This window comes from Rhamphochromis longiceps, linkage group LG4, assembly GCF_057381845.1.
Source record: "Rhamphochromis longiceps isolate RC_006_pf linkage group LG4, R_longiceps_female_GT1.1, whole genome shotgun sequence".
NCBI classification, from domain to species: Eukaryota; Metazoa; Chordata; class Actinopteri; order Cichliformes; family Cichlidae; genus Rhamphochromis; species Rhamphochromis longiceps.
In genome coordinates this window covers 30,315,676-30,331,697 of record NC_140560.1, presented here as the reverse complement: position 1 = coordinate 30,331,697, position 16,022 = coordinate 30,315,676, and the positions used below count along the sequence as shown (strand labels likewise).

The window sequence follows — 16,022 nt, the reverse complement described above, 5'->3', positions numbered from 1 at the left end:
TGGATATTTTCTCTTTTTCAGACCGCTCTGTCTAAACTCTCGAGATGAGTGTGTGTGAAAAATCCCAGTAGATCAGCAGTTTCTGAAATACTCACATCAGCATCTCCTGCAGCAGCAACCAAGAAACATTCAAATTTACTTCCTTCCCCAATCTTACGCTTGATTAACTAACTTAACTTTAGTAGGTCATCTTGATCATGTATATCTGCCTAAATAGACTAAGTTGCTACCATCTGATGAGCTGATTAGATACTTGCATTAACGAGCAGCTGAACAGGTGTACATAACAAGGTGGCCAGTGAGTGTGTACAGCAATAAGAAAACTAAAAACAATACACAATTCTATAATGAAGGGTCTCTTTCATTTTCACAGCAGAAATATGCTTACCAAGGTAGAGAGAAATCATATTTGTTAGTAATTATAATAAGATTGAACTCTGTTCTCTTGAAATGTCCCAAGTTAGAAAACTCTGACCTACAACCAATACACACAATAGTAGTACAGTGAAACACACACAATTCAGTGGAAGTCAGCAGTTACTAACGCCTGCTTTTTTATTACACACATCTGTGTGTACTCCACATTCCTTCAGTCCTTCAAGATTGCTTTTATAGCTTACCCAGTCGATGCAGCATATACGTCTTTGTAAGTGCCCCAGTAAACTTATTACAAGCAGTTTAGTTCATGATTAAAAAACCTAAAGTTTAATTACAGAACAAACCTTTACAAAACACTAAACTATCAGTATTTCTGAATCTGTCATGGTCATGGGTCTGTGACCCAGTGTTTATGTGTTTTTTGGTTTAATTCATATTCTTTGATTTAGTGTTATTCGTGGTTCTGTTTCCTCGCTCTTCCTAGTTTAGTCATTTGCATTTCTAGTTTTTAGGTTCTTGCTCATTGAGTCTGTTCCCTTTTGTGCTCTGGTTGTCCCGTCTGTGTTCTCCCCAGCCCGTCATGTCTCTTGCCCTTTCTGTCTCTTCAGTCTGTCTCGTACCCATGCCTGTTTCTCCCTCGGTCCCAGTGTCAAGCCCTTGTCTCTTACTCTGTAATTCAGTGTGTTTCCTGTTTTATTTTGACAGTCTCTCATCCTGTGTTCAGTGAGTTCAGTTTTGCTTCCTCCCTCGCTCATTGTGTCTGATTACTTCCAGCTGTGTCCCTTCCTGTTTTCCATTCTTTCCTTATCCTCTGCGTAATTATGTCCTCCGCCTTGCTCTGCTTGTTGTCGTGTTGCTCACGTTGCTGTGTGTCTCCATATCTATCTACATATATATATAAATAACTCGCTTATGCACCCTCGGGGGCGTCTCCCATTTCGACTTCGGGACTTCCAGGCCATACTCGGCACAGATATTTTTGTATACTATGACAGCCACATTGTTTTGGGGTTCCATGTATGCCCCGCCTGCTAGCATCTTGCACCCTGCTTTTATGTGCTGGACTGTCTCAGGAGCATCTTTACACAGCCTGTCTTGAGGCGCCGGTATATATTAGGTTATTTAGCAACAGATAAGTAAGCTTTGAAAAGAGCATCATAGAAAGGCAGAATGCCTCAGAAGCAAAGACGGGAAGAGGTGTACAAATCTGCAGAAAAGAGCGTCAAACAATTTTTGAAATTGTCAATTTCAGAATAATTTCCCTGGATGTGAAATTGTGAATACTTTTAATATCTTCATAAGATTGCAAGAATCTGGATAAATTTGCATACCAGATTCAGTTTTGGATCCCTCTGATCTTCAGGCCCTCAGGCAGTACTGCAATAAAAACAGACAAAATTCTGTGTTGTAATCACTGGAATAAGTCCAGAAATCATTGTCTGTGAACACAGTTCACCACAACATCCATCTTTTTGGGACGAAGTCTAATTTAAAATAGACTGAGACAAAGTGGAAAATTGCTCTGTGGTCAGATAAATCAAAATCTGGAATTGTTTTTGGAAAAGAACGTCATATACTTGAGGAGAAGGATCATCTAGTTTTTTATCAGCGCTCAGTCTAAAAGGATACAGTTTTGATGGTAGCGGAGTAAAAGGTATAGACGGGTTTTAAAGCAACATACGTTCCCATCCAGACACTGGTTTTTAGAGAAAGCCTTACATATTTCTAGGTGTTTGTAGGTGCTGAAATGGCCTGTGTCCAGATGTTTCACCAAGTGAAAAAAGTGATGTTTTATATATTCTACTGTGAATAAAATGACTTTAAAAGATTGAATTGTTACTTACAATTTACACAGCAACCCAATGTTTTTGGAATTGGAGTTGCAGAACTGATCTGACTTTATTGGACAGATCAAAGTGAAAAGTATCCTTTCAAGTCTATGGTTATATTACTTGACTGTTTTTAGCGCCAACCTTTCTTTATGATCTTTTTTAGAAAACCTCTGATGTTTCAGCAAGGACAAAGTGCCAAGTGCTTCATTTTTGGCACAATAACTGTGTGGACTTCTCAAGTGTAAGTGTTATTTTAGTTCAGGCAGGTGTGTGATGTGTAAAAAGGAGTTGGTGAAGGTTAAGCATAAAAATATCAGCTACAGAGATACCTGCAGCACTTCTCCAGGATATTAAACACCTGTCTGAAGCATTGTTCACACGCAATATAAAACATAAATAAAAGTAAAAATAGGGTAATGACACCATCCATTGTTACTGGCTTCCTCAATTAGTCTTATGCAATTAAGATGGTGCTTTAATGAAATGAAGGAGCTTTCCATGAACTATAAAGCAACTGTGGACAACTTACACTCATTTATAGATCAGCGTAGGCTGTTTTACTGGCATTCCTCCTTCAAACACAAACAACACTACTGGCTGAGGAGTAATTCATTAAAATGGTTTATTTACATTTTGAGCACAACGCCGTTTTCTAGTTCTGTAACTCTTGCTGATAAAACTGCCAAACTGACAGCAGATTTACACTGTGGCAATAACAGGTGCAGTTTTGAGTTGTCTATTCCACTAAAAATACCACGCCAAATACTGAATGACCCCACCACGCATTGCACCCTGTGGTCTGACACCAAAATATCACAGTTACACAAAGCAAAATCATGTTGTGAAGGTCTACAGAGGGATTGCTGCTTGTGCTAGTCTTTCTGGCACCATTAATAGGAGCCTTCACTACAAGACAAAGAAACATGTGGCTTAAATTGTACAATATTAAAACGAAACATTTCAAACCGTGAGCTGACAAAAACTGCATTTCATAACTTCTCACAATGCTAAAGGAGAAAAAAAAAACTTTACATGAAAATAATTTCACAATTGTCAGAAATTTCTTGTCTCTTTACACACCTCGATTGGCTGAAACAAATACAAGAAATATTCCAATTTGTGTAAAAAGCATAATGAAAGAGAAACCGTTTTATACAATCAAGATAGGGTGAAACAACGACACCATGCTGCGTTTGGCAGGGACACTGAAAAAGCCTAGCTTATACAACAATTACTCTCATTACATTTTGTCATTCAAATAAAAGAAGACATTATTCATAATTTTTCTAAAAGTAAACAACCTATAACTCGTGCTTAAATGTTTAATGTACTTGAAAAAAAAAAGAAAAAAGATCTATTAATTATAAGGAGAACCATTAAAAAAAGAGTAAGTGCCAATTCTGTTTCAAAAGAAAACCTTCCAAGACCAACTGCCTTCCCTATTGTGTGAAAGAGAGAAATTTTTTTACATAGAAAAAGAAACAAACTGTACAGGCACACTATGTGTGGAGAGAAAAATGAATCAAGAAATTCTCTAACATAATATGAAACCCAACAAAGAAGGAAGTGGCTGAAGTACTCGATGACTCTTTTCACATAGGCGATGCTACATCCATTTCCAAAGTGAGTGAATCTGCAGATTAAATAAATAAACAAGAATAAAGCAATTAATATTTCAGCCGAATGAAGTACATTTATGCTTAACGATTAGGTCTTATAGTAAGAACATCTTTTGAACATAAAGACATTTTGGCAAGTCCTTTCAAAGGGTCTGACACATGGTTGTAAAGATAAATAAGTGTTTGGGGGAGGAGGTAAAGCCCTGGAAATGTACAAATACAAATGTGTGTGTTTGTAGTACATGTAAGTAGACTCACCCATATGCCCTGGAGTAGCTTCTGCTTCGTTGTGCATCAGGGAGTCAAGGGTCCGGGGTGACATGGGGAACAGGTCACTGGTGTTTCCAGAGTTTGTGCTGTGAAAAACAAACAGAGTAAAGAGCATAATATTAAGTACTATGCCTGGCGATGGCTACACAAATCAAATATGAAATACTATCTGTGGTAAGAAAAGTGATGAGGAAATGTGATGCAGCTATCAGAAGTTAAAAAAAGGAGCTGTGATTCTGCTTTGATAAACAAAAGATTGGTTATTGAGTAAATAAGTCACTCCTGTCTCATCTCACTCTGGCAGATGATTTAGCATTGCCTGTGCACACAATCACTGCAAAAGAGCAGGGCAAGGGATTTTGTTTTTAAATGTATATAAACAGCATAGGTCATTAAATGCATTTTTTTTTTTGCTTTAAATCAGGCAGTACTGTGCTCAACTGAACAGAAGGCAAACTGAACGGATGTTAATGACAACTAAGGATCAAGTGGATCGAACAGGCCAGAGTCTTTTGTTAAGGCTTCACAAAAAACAAAGTCCCCTTTTTGTCTTTTTTCTCCCACCAAACTCACTTCAGCCTTGTCCATTTTATCATGGAACTGATTTTGAATGTTTTACCTTTTTATATTATTTGAATCACTTGTCACTCAAACTATTATGACATCTAATTCGGACCGTTTAAGCCCCACAAAATAATGTGGATGAGGAATGATAAAGAAATGCCTGCAGGAAACAAGAGTATGGGGTGAAATAAGTGAAAGACTAATGAAAGGCAGGGAGCTACTTTTGTATTAGAACTAGGAACAATGTCTGTATGTTGGACTCAAAAATAGGAATTATGTAGGTGAAATTACTACCCATCAAACACACAAAGTGACAAAATGCACACACAGCCCTACATGCCAACTCCCCCCGAGTGGCCTACCCTGGGAATCCGTTCCCAAGCAGTTCACTGTCCGGCAAGTCCATGAAGACGGAGGGACACCTACGGAGACAGGTCAGGATCTCACTGAGCAAACCTCACCATCAAACCTACTAATACAAGGCGGATGACCCGTTTCTACATTCCCCTCGTGTCAGTCAACCTCACTCTATAAAACTCACCTGCAGCTAACGTCCAACTCCTCTGCCTTTCTCATTTGTGCTCATCTCAGACATTCAGGAAAGATTTGATGATCGTCAATAAATATTAATCGTGAATACCAAAAATTCTAAAATGGGAATTCCATTCATGTTGTTTCCCTGCTAACTGGTAGAATTACAAATTTAGAAGTTTAAAATGCTTCTTTGTGCTTCCTTTCGTTCATCCTTAAGACTTTAATGTATATTTTGAGGTCTAAATATGGTCTAATAAACAGCAACATCAGTTGTGATTAGGGATGGGTATTGTTTAGATTTTGCCCCACTGTTATCAGTACAGTGAACACCTCTTTGAAGCGAATGCTCTAAACCCTAACCATTTGAGATTAATATTAATAAACAAATCTACGATTACACAGTTAGCTGGGTTGTGGTTCCTTTTTACAACTTCTCCATTATTCTATACTGAGTTATAATGAACTCTATATGTGAGCTCTTTGCTGCTGATGTATTGGCATATCTGCTTTCTTGTACTTACGGTAATGAGCACTTTCCATATCATTTCTAGTGAAAACGAATGCTTACATTTCCCACCCCCATCACTAATACTCTATCTGTGGGTGTGTGTGCACAGTTCTGGGGCTTCCCCTGCCCTTCATTTATAGATTCCAAGGAAGAGAGCTCTCTTCTCGCTTGGGACTACAACACATGATAATCTCTCCAGAGAGAAGAACTGACAACATTACAGGTTGTTGATACTTTACGCTCAGCACTGGTGCCCATTTAATACCATATTTTGGTACCCATCCCTATATATGATAAGAGAAAAATCCATACTAAATATTTGGAAATGGCCAGTGAGTCAGATGATGGCGTACAGAAAGTGTGAGACATGGCTATTCGCATGTCGAAAATGAAAATAAATTACTTTCACATGTGCTCAGTGAATACACAGCCAGATGGCCCATGTACAAAGTCAGTCTAAGCCAGTTCCCTACAGAATCTAATACCTGGGTTCACAACCCTTTTCCTGAACATTATGATTCCTCCTTCCTCCTTCTCACACTGAGAGTTAAAACCTCTATGTTGTTTTTTTTTCCTGAACATTTGATTAACATTTGCCACATGAAACAGTCTGAATCTGTGTCTTAATCAGGAACACTCAGTCTTCACAAAAGAAAACATCAACAGGAAGTACAAAGAACTAATATAAGCGTTGGCCACTGTTTGGCATGCGACCATCCTGTAAATATTATCATTCTGAGATACGGAAGAAGGGAGTGGAAGATACTTACGGGGTAACGCAGATGAACTTTGTCTTCAAATAAGGCTGAATAGCTGTTAGGGAAAAAAATTGGAGAAAATAATGAGTACTATTAAAAACAAAACAAATAAAAAAAACCCTAAAAAACACTTGCAATGCTGTTATAAACATACTGAGCAATATGTTTGAGTTTCTTTTTAACTAAATAAAGACTATGAAGAACAAGGCAGTAACTTACTGCTCGTTGAGTCTCCTCCCATCTCGGCTTCAGGAGCTGCTTCTGGCCTGCAGTATTTCCCAAAGGCTTCCTCTTTGGGAATCTCAGGATATAGGTAGACAAGAGGTGAAACCAGGATATTGGTGGCATCCATAATCTTGTAGCCCATGATGATGTCAGCAAACGACATGCTGTTGAGCTGCTGCTTGGTGTAAGGCTCCACTGACTGGATCTGGGTCTTTCCTATATAAACACAAAAAAGTTCAACATCACAACAAAAAGAGCACATGAAAAAAAAAAGATCATCAAAACAGCATGAAGTTCTGAAATACTCACCACTGATGTCTTTCTCTACCCATGTAAAGGTGATGCCCCCCTCCTTGCTGCTCTCGCTGAAGCGCAGCAGAAAGGTACCGGGAGGTTTTGGACTCAGAATAGCTCTCTCTCTCTCCTTACTGATAAAACCCATGATATACCTGTAGACATATGAAGAAATGAAAATACTCTTAACCCTGTAACACCAAGTTTGTAATATTTAAAACATGAGTTTTTCAGATTTCTTTTTGTCAGAAAAACCTAAATAAATTGCACAAAAACACCAGCTATATTAAAAAAAGATACCAATTAAAACATGTATGCACTAATTTATAATTAATATTTTTGTTTAAATGTGTCATAAGGTTAAATGATACACTCCAGTATCAAACATTTTGAATTTTCTGGCAATTATTTCATGGTTCAGGCTTTACGGCTAAAAGAAAGTCTCTTCCATGTCAAGAAATTTTCTAATATGAAAGGAAGGTAAAAGGCTTGACTGTAAACAAAGCATGACCTCTCACCCTTCATTCCACAGTGCAAGAATGTACTTTTTCACCAGGTCAATAATGTTGTCAAGCCACACCCAGAAGGAGAAGCCTTTGCCTGCCATGTTTTCCTGTGAAGTGGAAGAAAGAAAAAAAAACTCATACAAAACAATAAAATATCACTAACAATAACGCTGAACAATTTAGTGCCATTTGTTGTAGTACCTTGCAGAACTTGGCCCAGGTGATTTGGCATCCAGAGTAGTTGACACATGGTCCTATATAGATAATTAAAGAATTAAATCAGATTCATAAAGAATCGTGAAAAACTAAAAAAGACTTTGATATTTTAGGGCTTGTCATCAAACCTAGTAATTTCTCAGCCAATGTGGTGAGCTGTTCAATGGTCAGGCCTCTCTTGGTGGTGGAAGAGAACTGCCAGCTCAACACCTCAGCCACCTGGTCCCATGTCCCCACTGGAGGTTTGGTGAAGAAGTTCACGTTCTGTGCAAAGAACCACCAAGGCAAAATGTTATGAAAACATACACATTTCCTACTTTCTACTCAAACAGATCTTCAACTCCATTGAGTTAAGATCCACCTCATGCAGAGTTTAGTCCCTTTCCACCAGAGGGTGCTGTCTTACCTTTGGGTGGTTAGTGAGCATGTTGTACCACAGGATTGAAGCCCAGGCATTTGGCATCTGGCAGATGTTTGATATAACTACCACAGGCAGGGAATGGGTCTGCAAAAACATGGTGTGTGTAACAAAAAAAACAACATCCATCATCCAAATGTTATTTATACATGATATTGTTTGTCATATATTTTATTAGCTATTAAAAAAAAAAAATAGACTTAAAAGTTAATTTAATTTTAAATTAGGATTAACGCATTACTAAAGGAGCTGCAAATTCAAATATTATGATTCTCTAACAAATCACCATTTGCATCAGCGTAAATCTTCAGTGCCAGTGACCCTGCCATTAACTGTGGGCAGGTCAAAAAAAGGGCAAACAGAAGAAATTTTGCGTTTTCAGAATCAGTCCCTGTAGAAGCAGTGTTGATGAAGGTGACTGGAGGCGGACGACTTCATAAATGACTAACTTGTCTGGTGACTAACTTTGTATTGGGTGTCATATAACGAAACTGCATTGTGCTTCGGGAGTGTTTCGAATTTTGCGGATTATTAGTGTTGCTTGGGTTAATAACGAAAGCAGAAATATGCTCCATTTCATGACACACAGTGGCAGTACTCACCTCCAGATCTATCTTCAGGCCCTGGTGATAGACCTCTGTTTCAAACGTGATAAGATGCAGTTCCTCAGTGACAATCAGAGAGGCCTAGAAAACAAAAAACAACCTACTTAAATCTCTTTATAAAACTATATGTATACGAGATAAAGAGGCCTGTTAATTACAGGTTAAAGCAGAATTTTTCACATGCTAAATACAGTTAAGATTCTGTAACGAGGGGTTTGTTCACTACATTACACAAGTCCAACAAGAAATAGGACTTACGTCGCTATTGGTCCGTCCACCATTACCACACCTTTGTTCTCGCAGGGTCTGCAACAAACAGGAAGTCAGTGCTCCGCAGAAGGCCTTTATCAGATTACTTCATAGCTTTCAACCGGGAAAACGTTTGACTCACCAAGTGTTTAAACTCTGCTGACAGGCTACCATTGTTGGACTCCTCCATGTTCATAACTTTTGTGTTAGTACCGAGGATGTTAAACTTTCGTGATCTAGTAAAATCATAGTAGAGCACAAAGTAAGAACCTTTTCTAAAATACTACACATTAAAAGCTCTGAAGTTTGTTTTTAAAGTCTTACCCTCGAATTGCAGCCACATCACCAGATTCCCTGAAAAATAGAGATGCAATGAGTAAAGCAGTACATTTGCTTTGTCTTTCTATCCAAGTGATCAAAACTTAACAGAAATGTTGGATGATAAAAATATATAAATAAACTCACTTATCAATGCAAACTTTAATTTTCAGCTGGTAATTGAGCTCAGGAAACTTTACCAGTAACCTTTAAAATTTTGAGAAAAGAGACAAGACAGAACAAATTCATCCACTCATTAAAATGACTGTTCCACTTCCCGTTATACAGGACACAAAAAATGTTGGAATAAAATGTATAATCCCAAGTATAAAAATGTACAATCCGGTGTTGTAATCCTGATTCTCACCTGACTTTATTTGTGAACTGCACGCCTGTTTTGATAACCAGAGGTCTGTCTGGATGCATGGGCATGCAAGGCTGTCTTTCAACCACAAAAGCACTATGACACAAAAGCATCACATCAATACATGATGAGCAGTGTTAAAGGTATAAGTTCCCTAAGTAGTAATTTTAAATGTTTCTGAAATTTCACATTTACAATATAAAAACTGTGAGAGACTATGGGAAGCCTTAAACAAGTCAATAACTTAAATCCATGCAGATCAAGTTAAGACAAAAATCTAAGTAGATAAACATCAAATGTACCTCTTCATTAGGTTTCTGAACAAGTCCACAATTTTCTCCTCAAGTGCGGGCCGGTGCTGAATGATGGGGTCTCCTTTGTAGGACACCTTCTGTTGGAGCTCTTCCAGCTTCTTGATTTGCTGACGAATTTGGAGCTGGGACTCAGCCAAGGATGTAATCCTGATTAAAGTAATAATACAAATTGCAAATCAGACACTTGTCTATATGAAGGGAGTAAGAAGAGCAGAGACCAAAGTCCACAGTCACTTGGCCAGAATCATTAATTTATGATGCGAAACCTACTGTGAACATATCTAATAATAGACAGTCAATGATTAATCTCTGCACCAGTTTCCAAGTTTACCAAGTTTCAAGGCGATCGAGACAGATGTTTGGAGGGCCTCCAATACAAGCAATCTGCTGTCTCCTCTTCCAGTCAGCCAGTTCTTCATCTGTCAGGTTCTTCTGTACATAGTCCATGGCAGTCAACAAGCCTCCCATCTCCGTAACAATTTGCTATAACAAAGCAAACACAGCACACATTAAACATTGGCATAAAGAGTTATAATCCATCTGTGGTCCAAACTTTGTACCACTGTTAAAGATTCAAACAATGGCTGTGTTAATATTCAGGTTTAAGACCAAGATTATTCTTTACTATCATTCAGCTAAACATTTAGATGTTTCCAACTATTTATTTATAAGTGACTTATGTATGTATGTATATATATGTATATATTGTACTATTCTTAGTTAGCGTATTGTCTGTCTTGTCTTAATGTTGGTTTAAAATGGAGCACTGTAACAAAAAATAATTTCCCCCAGGGATCAATAAAGTATTCTGATTCTGATTTATCAATCTTGCATTTATAATTTTTAGCCAAATTTCTATTTTCACCATTGATGAATGTAACTAGCAGTAGTTGCTTGTTCAGTACACTGCTGTCTGGCAAAATTTAATGGTCAACATATGTGCAGCATGCACAACTAAGGGACATTTGGTTTCACAGATGCAATGCCACATCTATTGCTTTTTGTGCTAGCCAGCAAACTTAAACTGGGTGTGCCAGCTTAAGTCCAGAGGTGTTGTTTCATTTCGATCTAATTACTTCCTAAAATGCCTCTTTATACATTTTTGCACGCCCTGAAATGTACAAATACAAAGGTTTCCCTTTATAAGGCATTATAATGTGTTTCGAATATCCTTGTTTTATAGATGTTACCTAAAGCACTTGACATAACACATGCTTAAAATCAATAAAGTTTAAAAACCCACCCTCCTGAGCTGATCCAGGGCGCTCAGCATCTGCTCGAGCTGGGCCATCTTCTGCCTCGTTGCAGCTGCCTGGCTATTTCCATTTAGATCCTGGGACAACTCTGGGAAGAAGGTGAACAGGTCACCGTTAAATTAACTTTTAGCTGTTAATACAGGCAACACAGCTAAGAAAATTACATCAAAAACATAATAAGGTAATTATACCTCCTTGGCTTTTTAGGGTCTTGTAATTGAAATCAAAGTCATCTTGCAAGTTTTCAAGCATTTTCATCTTCTGTTCCATATCCTGTGGAGAAATGGGTGATAATGTACATACATTTATGCCAAGAAAGACCAATTACGTAAATATGCAGTAAGTGACTCTTTAATGAGAACTAACCTGGACCCGCTTCCTGATGTCTTGAAGATTGTGCTCCAGTATCTGCTGCTTCTCTGTCACTACTGTTCCAGTGGGATGGGCTGCCTGGCCATCCTGCAAGAGAATAAAAGATATACTACGTAGAGCCATTGTACTAACTATATACACCATAAAGTCTGAAGCTAGGTCAATATTGCTGTATGAACCTGTGTAGCAGAGGTGGCAGTCTGCAGCAGCCTCTGTTCTTCCCACAAACAGCGGGCAACAATGCGAGCAATATCCATCGGTTTCTCCAAGTACTTGCTCTGCAGATGCTGTTTAATCCTGCGGAGGTTATGCTGGTAGAGCACGTTGTTCTCCTGCAGGAAACGGCTGTACTGCTGATCTATTTCTCCCAAGAGGTTGTGGAACACCAGTGTAGCATGTGACTCCTTATTGGCAGCGTAAGCCCTTGTAAACGACAGGTAAAGTGATCAGTATGTGCTCATTTCTAATTTTTCCTCATACATTAAGGTCAAACTCATCCCCATTTGCCACAAGAATGAGTACTCGGGTTAACAAGCATACTGACACATTATATCAGAGTGCCCCGATTCCTGTGGTGGTGTTATAAGGAAAGAAGAGGGTGATAATGAATAAATAAAAACATTTTTAAAGCCAAAAAACATTTTGGAAATCATAATGAGTGGCCATCTCCCAATCCAAAGGGAGAGAAAATTACATGAATTAAAATGTAATTTCACAACAGAGCCTAGAAATGTAATTTTTATTTATTTATTAACCTTTATTTAACCAGGAAGATCCCATTGAGATTAAAAACCTCTTTTTCAAGGGAGACCTGGCCAAGATAGGCAGCAGCAGATGTCTCACAGTTACAGAAATTACTCAAACACAGGCAGCAACAACACACATGCAACAATAAGTGAAAGAATACAATTATTTCTTACCAGTCCTGACTCTCAATCCAAGGCGCAAGAAACTGTCGTAACTCCATGGGGAAGCTGTCACTGTACAAGTGGTAGAGTTGCTCCAGGTACCTGGTCTCCAGCTGCTGTAACTGGTTCCACTGGGCCATCTTGACACTCACCTCCTTTGGCCTACATAAAAAATATGAGTGAGACAACATAAATTCTCCAAAAATTCTATGAAAATACAAACTGATAATACATACTGCCACAGTTCCTGATAGAATCAGGAAAAATTAACTGTAGGGAAATAGCTAAATATCAAGTTTTCTCTGAAAACGATGTCAGGCCCATACAAGCTTCCTATTCAGTACAGTCACTTCCTGTTCACCGAAACACTACGCCTCCACCAAGAAATTTAGGCCAACATGAACAGCTGTCAACTCCCCGAGCAGACAGGAGTTAATGATCTTTGGTGGTAATTTTGTCTCGAAGGTATGTCACTGCGCTTTCTGTACTTTGCAATTTGAGTAATAGTGTTTCATTTATTTTCAATCAATCACCTGATATCAGATAACTCTTATCTAGGTTATGTAACTATAACTTTTCCATCAGATCCACTTGAGCGGTTCTCCTAGCCTTCTCACATTTTCAGCTAAAGGTTACACCATTCCCTGAAGAATTTTCTACTGTACACTAACAATAACCAGACATTCAATAAATCAAAAAGGAAGCCATTTCCTTTGTTTAATCCTTACATAACATGTTGGATAGTGTTGCAGTAACATCATTCCACTGAATGTGTGTACTGTGTTCTCTAATACACCTAAAGTTCGACTTTAAATATAGGCAGAGACGTTTAACAAAGCTTTCATGCTTGGTAGCTGCTGACACAGAAATGTACTTGACAAAAAACAAAACTTCACTTTCTGTTTCCAAATGTAAAGATTTTCTCCTGCTGACAAAGCATAGCACCGAAATAATGCTGTTCATGTCTGAACAGGTTAAAACATGGACCTGAATTTCCATCTGTCAAGGTATTAGCATTATTCAAATCAACACTACATAGGTTCCATATTCATACACATGGAGGTGAGTGCCTTCTCAAAAGCGTCATTTTAAAACACCAACAGAAAGTGGATTTCCCAACATTCACTGAAATTAGTGTTCAAGGAAAGCCACTAGTTTCGGTAAAACCCCCCAAAAAACAAAATCACTAATATGCTCACTAACGCTCACTAATATTGTGTTGCTATTTTAAGCAGTGAAGGCACATAATTAACTGTCCCACAAATGTTGCATTTTTCATATGACCAATGTTCCTCTTCCCACATCATATGAAAAAGATGCATTCATCCATGGTGTAGATTTCTGGGCATGTAAAAACCCTGAGAGAATCAAACCAAAGAATAGGCAAGTCTTTATCAGCTCAATAAACAACAACAACAACAACAATAAAACAGTATTTCAAGTTAACCATGACCCTTAGGCACAGTTGTAAGTTTATTGTGTAACCTACTTATCCTGTTTCTCCTGAAATGGCTGGACTATTTTGACATTTACTAAGCCCTTCTGTGAGATCTCTGCAGAATTATACGTGTGCAGTTACAGAAATAGTTGTGTTTTATTTTTAATCAAGAGTAACTTTAGACAAGCAGCTTGTTTATGTCAGATGAAAGGAATCCATAAAGTCTAAACAACTCATCTGTTGGTTGCATAACTTAGACATTTTGCTTAGGTCTCACACATTTTGTGTTCCTTTTCTTTTCACACCTCTATCAATGTCTGAGCTTTAAAACTAAATCTAAAGCTCTCAAATTAAAATCCACAACTCAGAATTAGTTATCATAAATAAACCTGTCTACCCAGCTTGTCCACTGCCCTATGCTCGGAAGTAAGTGGCACAAACAGTGCCAAGCAAAGTGCCATTCATTAAAACTCATACCTATGATATTCCAGGAAGCACTTCCTTGAGACAACAACGAGAAACAGTAAGCATGTCAACCTTCACTGGCAGTGGATGAAAACAATAGTACAACTACATGTGTTATTAGGCAAAAAAAAATAAAAAAAAATACTGATTGATTATGATGTGCGTCCATATTCAAAACTCGTCAAAAGTTAATAATCTGCTAACTCACTGTCCCCAATTAAAGCCTAATTTATTGAATGCAAGCCTTGAATCATAAGGCTAGGTAGTGGGTGTGCTGTCCAACTGATGGCATGGTGATGGGCGTGACAGCTTAAAGAAAACAGAAAGAACTGAACTGAATTTTCCTCGGTCCAAAGGGGCATCCCGTTAAAGCCCACCTTCCCTTTTTAAAGCATATCAGATGTACTCCCATTATTAAACGAGGCGTTAGAGAGTAGACGAGAAAAACAGAGCACACAAACACAAAAACTCTTAAATATTACGTCTGTAATATACATTTTACAAGAAACGAGCAGAACTGTAACACACTTAAAAACGTTATTACCACTTTAATAAATTATATATCACTGTGAGCAGAGGGGGTTTCTCCAACGTGAATAACTAAGAACCTATAAAGTACTGCAAGTCTACCCCAGCAGCGTTATCGATATTAGAAGTAGACGTGCATTAACATTACGTTAAAAATATAAAATTTACACCAAAAGCAGAAGTCGATTTATATTTGCTTACCTGGCTCGATGCCACTTATTTAGAAAGTTTCTCCGCCAAAACAGTAACCCTTCTCATAAAACACACTGACGATAACGGTCAGTGGCAACTTTCGTAAAGATTTTACCCACAAAAACGAGGGAAAGAGCTCGAAAAAACCCCCGTAAGTCTTTATATTCTCTTCCCAACACGAGAAACGCTTCTTCGTCGCGAGTACGGATCTTTCAGTCAACCCATCCCCTACATTGCAGACTTTCCAGCCAGCCAAACTCCTTAAACTATTTTACTGACATTTCCAGCCGCCAATAGTGGTCTTCAACTCTGCTGTCACCAATCACAATGCAGCTTATAAGCAAAGGAGGCGGGACACTAGCTTGAGGTTGGTTGAGGAGGTCCGCTGTATCGCTGTCGCAACTGAGCTGTTCTTCTGTGAACACCCTCCCCCGGGTAAGCCATAGAGTAGACGTTTACGCTGGGTAGCACCGGAGGGAGCACAAACATTTTCACGGAACAGCCAGCCTAGAAGTCATCTGAATTACCGGCAGTGCCGACGTCATCGAGAGTTTAATAACACAAGAGCGCTTCATTATTTACCTTTAGTTATAATTCAACCCTCTGGTCACGGTAGGTGAAGGAACACAAATAAACTTATAAACTGACAAACAAGACAACATTATCAGCCAGGTTCGTAAGAATGATGCCAGGCACTAAATATTATTTAGTAAGGCGTTTATTTATATTGAATTTGTTAGGCATAAAAAGCCTTAAACACAACATAATCAGTCAAGCGTCATTATTTGAATATAAATCAGTAACACCAAGCGTAATATTATGTCACATAAGGTTGCAGTAATGTTGAAGCTCATTTTCTGAATAACCAGCAGCTTAAAACAAGACAAAATA

At 38.3% G+C, this 16,022-nt stretch overlaps 1 protein-coding gene across 2 annotated transcripts; it reads right to left on the bottom strand.

The window, feature by feature from the left end:
• Nucleotides 1-2,817: 2,817 nt before the first annotated feature.
• On the bottom strand, nt 2,818-15,376 carry stat3 (signal transducer and activator of transcription 3 (acute-phase response factor)). Of its 2 annotated transcripts, XM_085404443.1 has the most exons (24): nt 15,141-15,376; nt 12,521-12,670; nt 11,780-12,023; nt 11,595-11,687; nt 11,420-11,501; nt 11,216-11,316; nt 10,304-10,455; nt 9,961-10,119; nt 9,662-9,754; nt 9,442-9,501; nt 9,301-9,330; nt 9,119-9,212; nt 8,986-9,033; nt 8,725-8,808; nt 8,111-8,209; nt 7,833-7,968; nt 7,690-7,742; nt 7,501-7,595; nt 6,998-7,137; nt 6,683-6,904; nt 6,476-6,518; nt 5,026-5,085; nt 4,088-4,185; nt 2,818-3,843 (listed from the first exon to the last, which is right to left on the bottom strand). In XM_085404443.1, exons 2-24 carry the CDS (start codon nt 12,646-12,648, stop codon nt 3,803-3,805), a joined length of 2,355 nt encoding a protein of 784 aa, XP_085260569.1. In that variant the 5' UTR covers nt 12,649-12,670; nt 15,141-15,376; the 3' UTR covers nt 2,818-3,802. The 2 variants fall into 2 exon arrangements, with proteins under 2 accessions (XP_085260569.1, XP_085260570.1); XM_085404444.1 differs by lacking the exon at nt 5,026-5,085.
• Between the last annotated feature and the right edge of the window lie 646 nt (nt 15,377-16,022).

Excerpts from the sequence above, each read along its gene's own strand:
- stat3 (XM_085404443.1), bottom strand. The coding sequence starts at position 12,648 with ATGGCCCAGTGGAACCAGTTACAGCAGCTGGAGACCAGGTACCTGGAG. Across the intron at positions 7,743-7,832 it reads ATTGGCTGAGAAATTACTAG|GACCATGTGTCAACTACTCT; the intron begins GTTTGATGACAA and ends TTATCTATATAG. Across the intron at positions 7,138-7,500 it reads CTTGCACTGTGGAATGAAGG|GTATATCATGGGTTTTATCA; the intron begins GTGAGAGGTCAT and ends ATATGTCTACAG.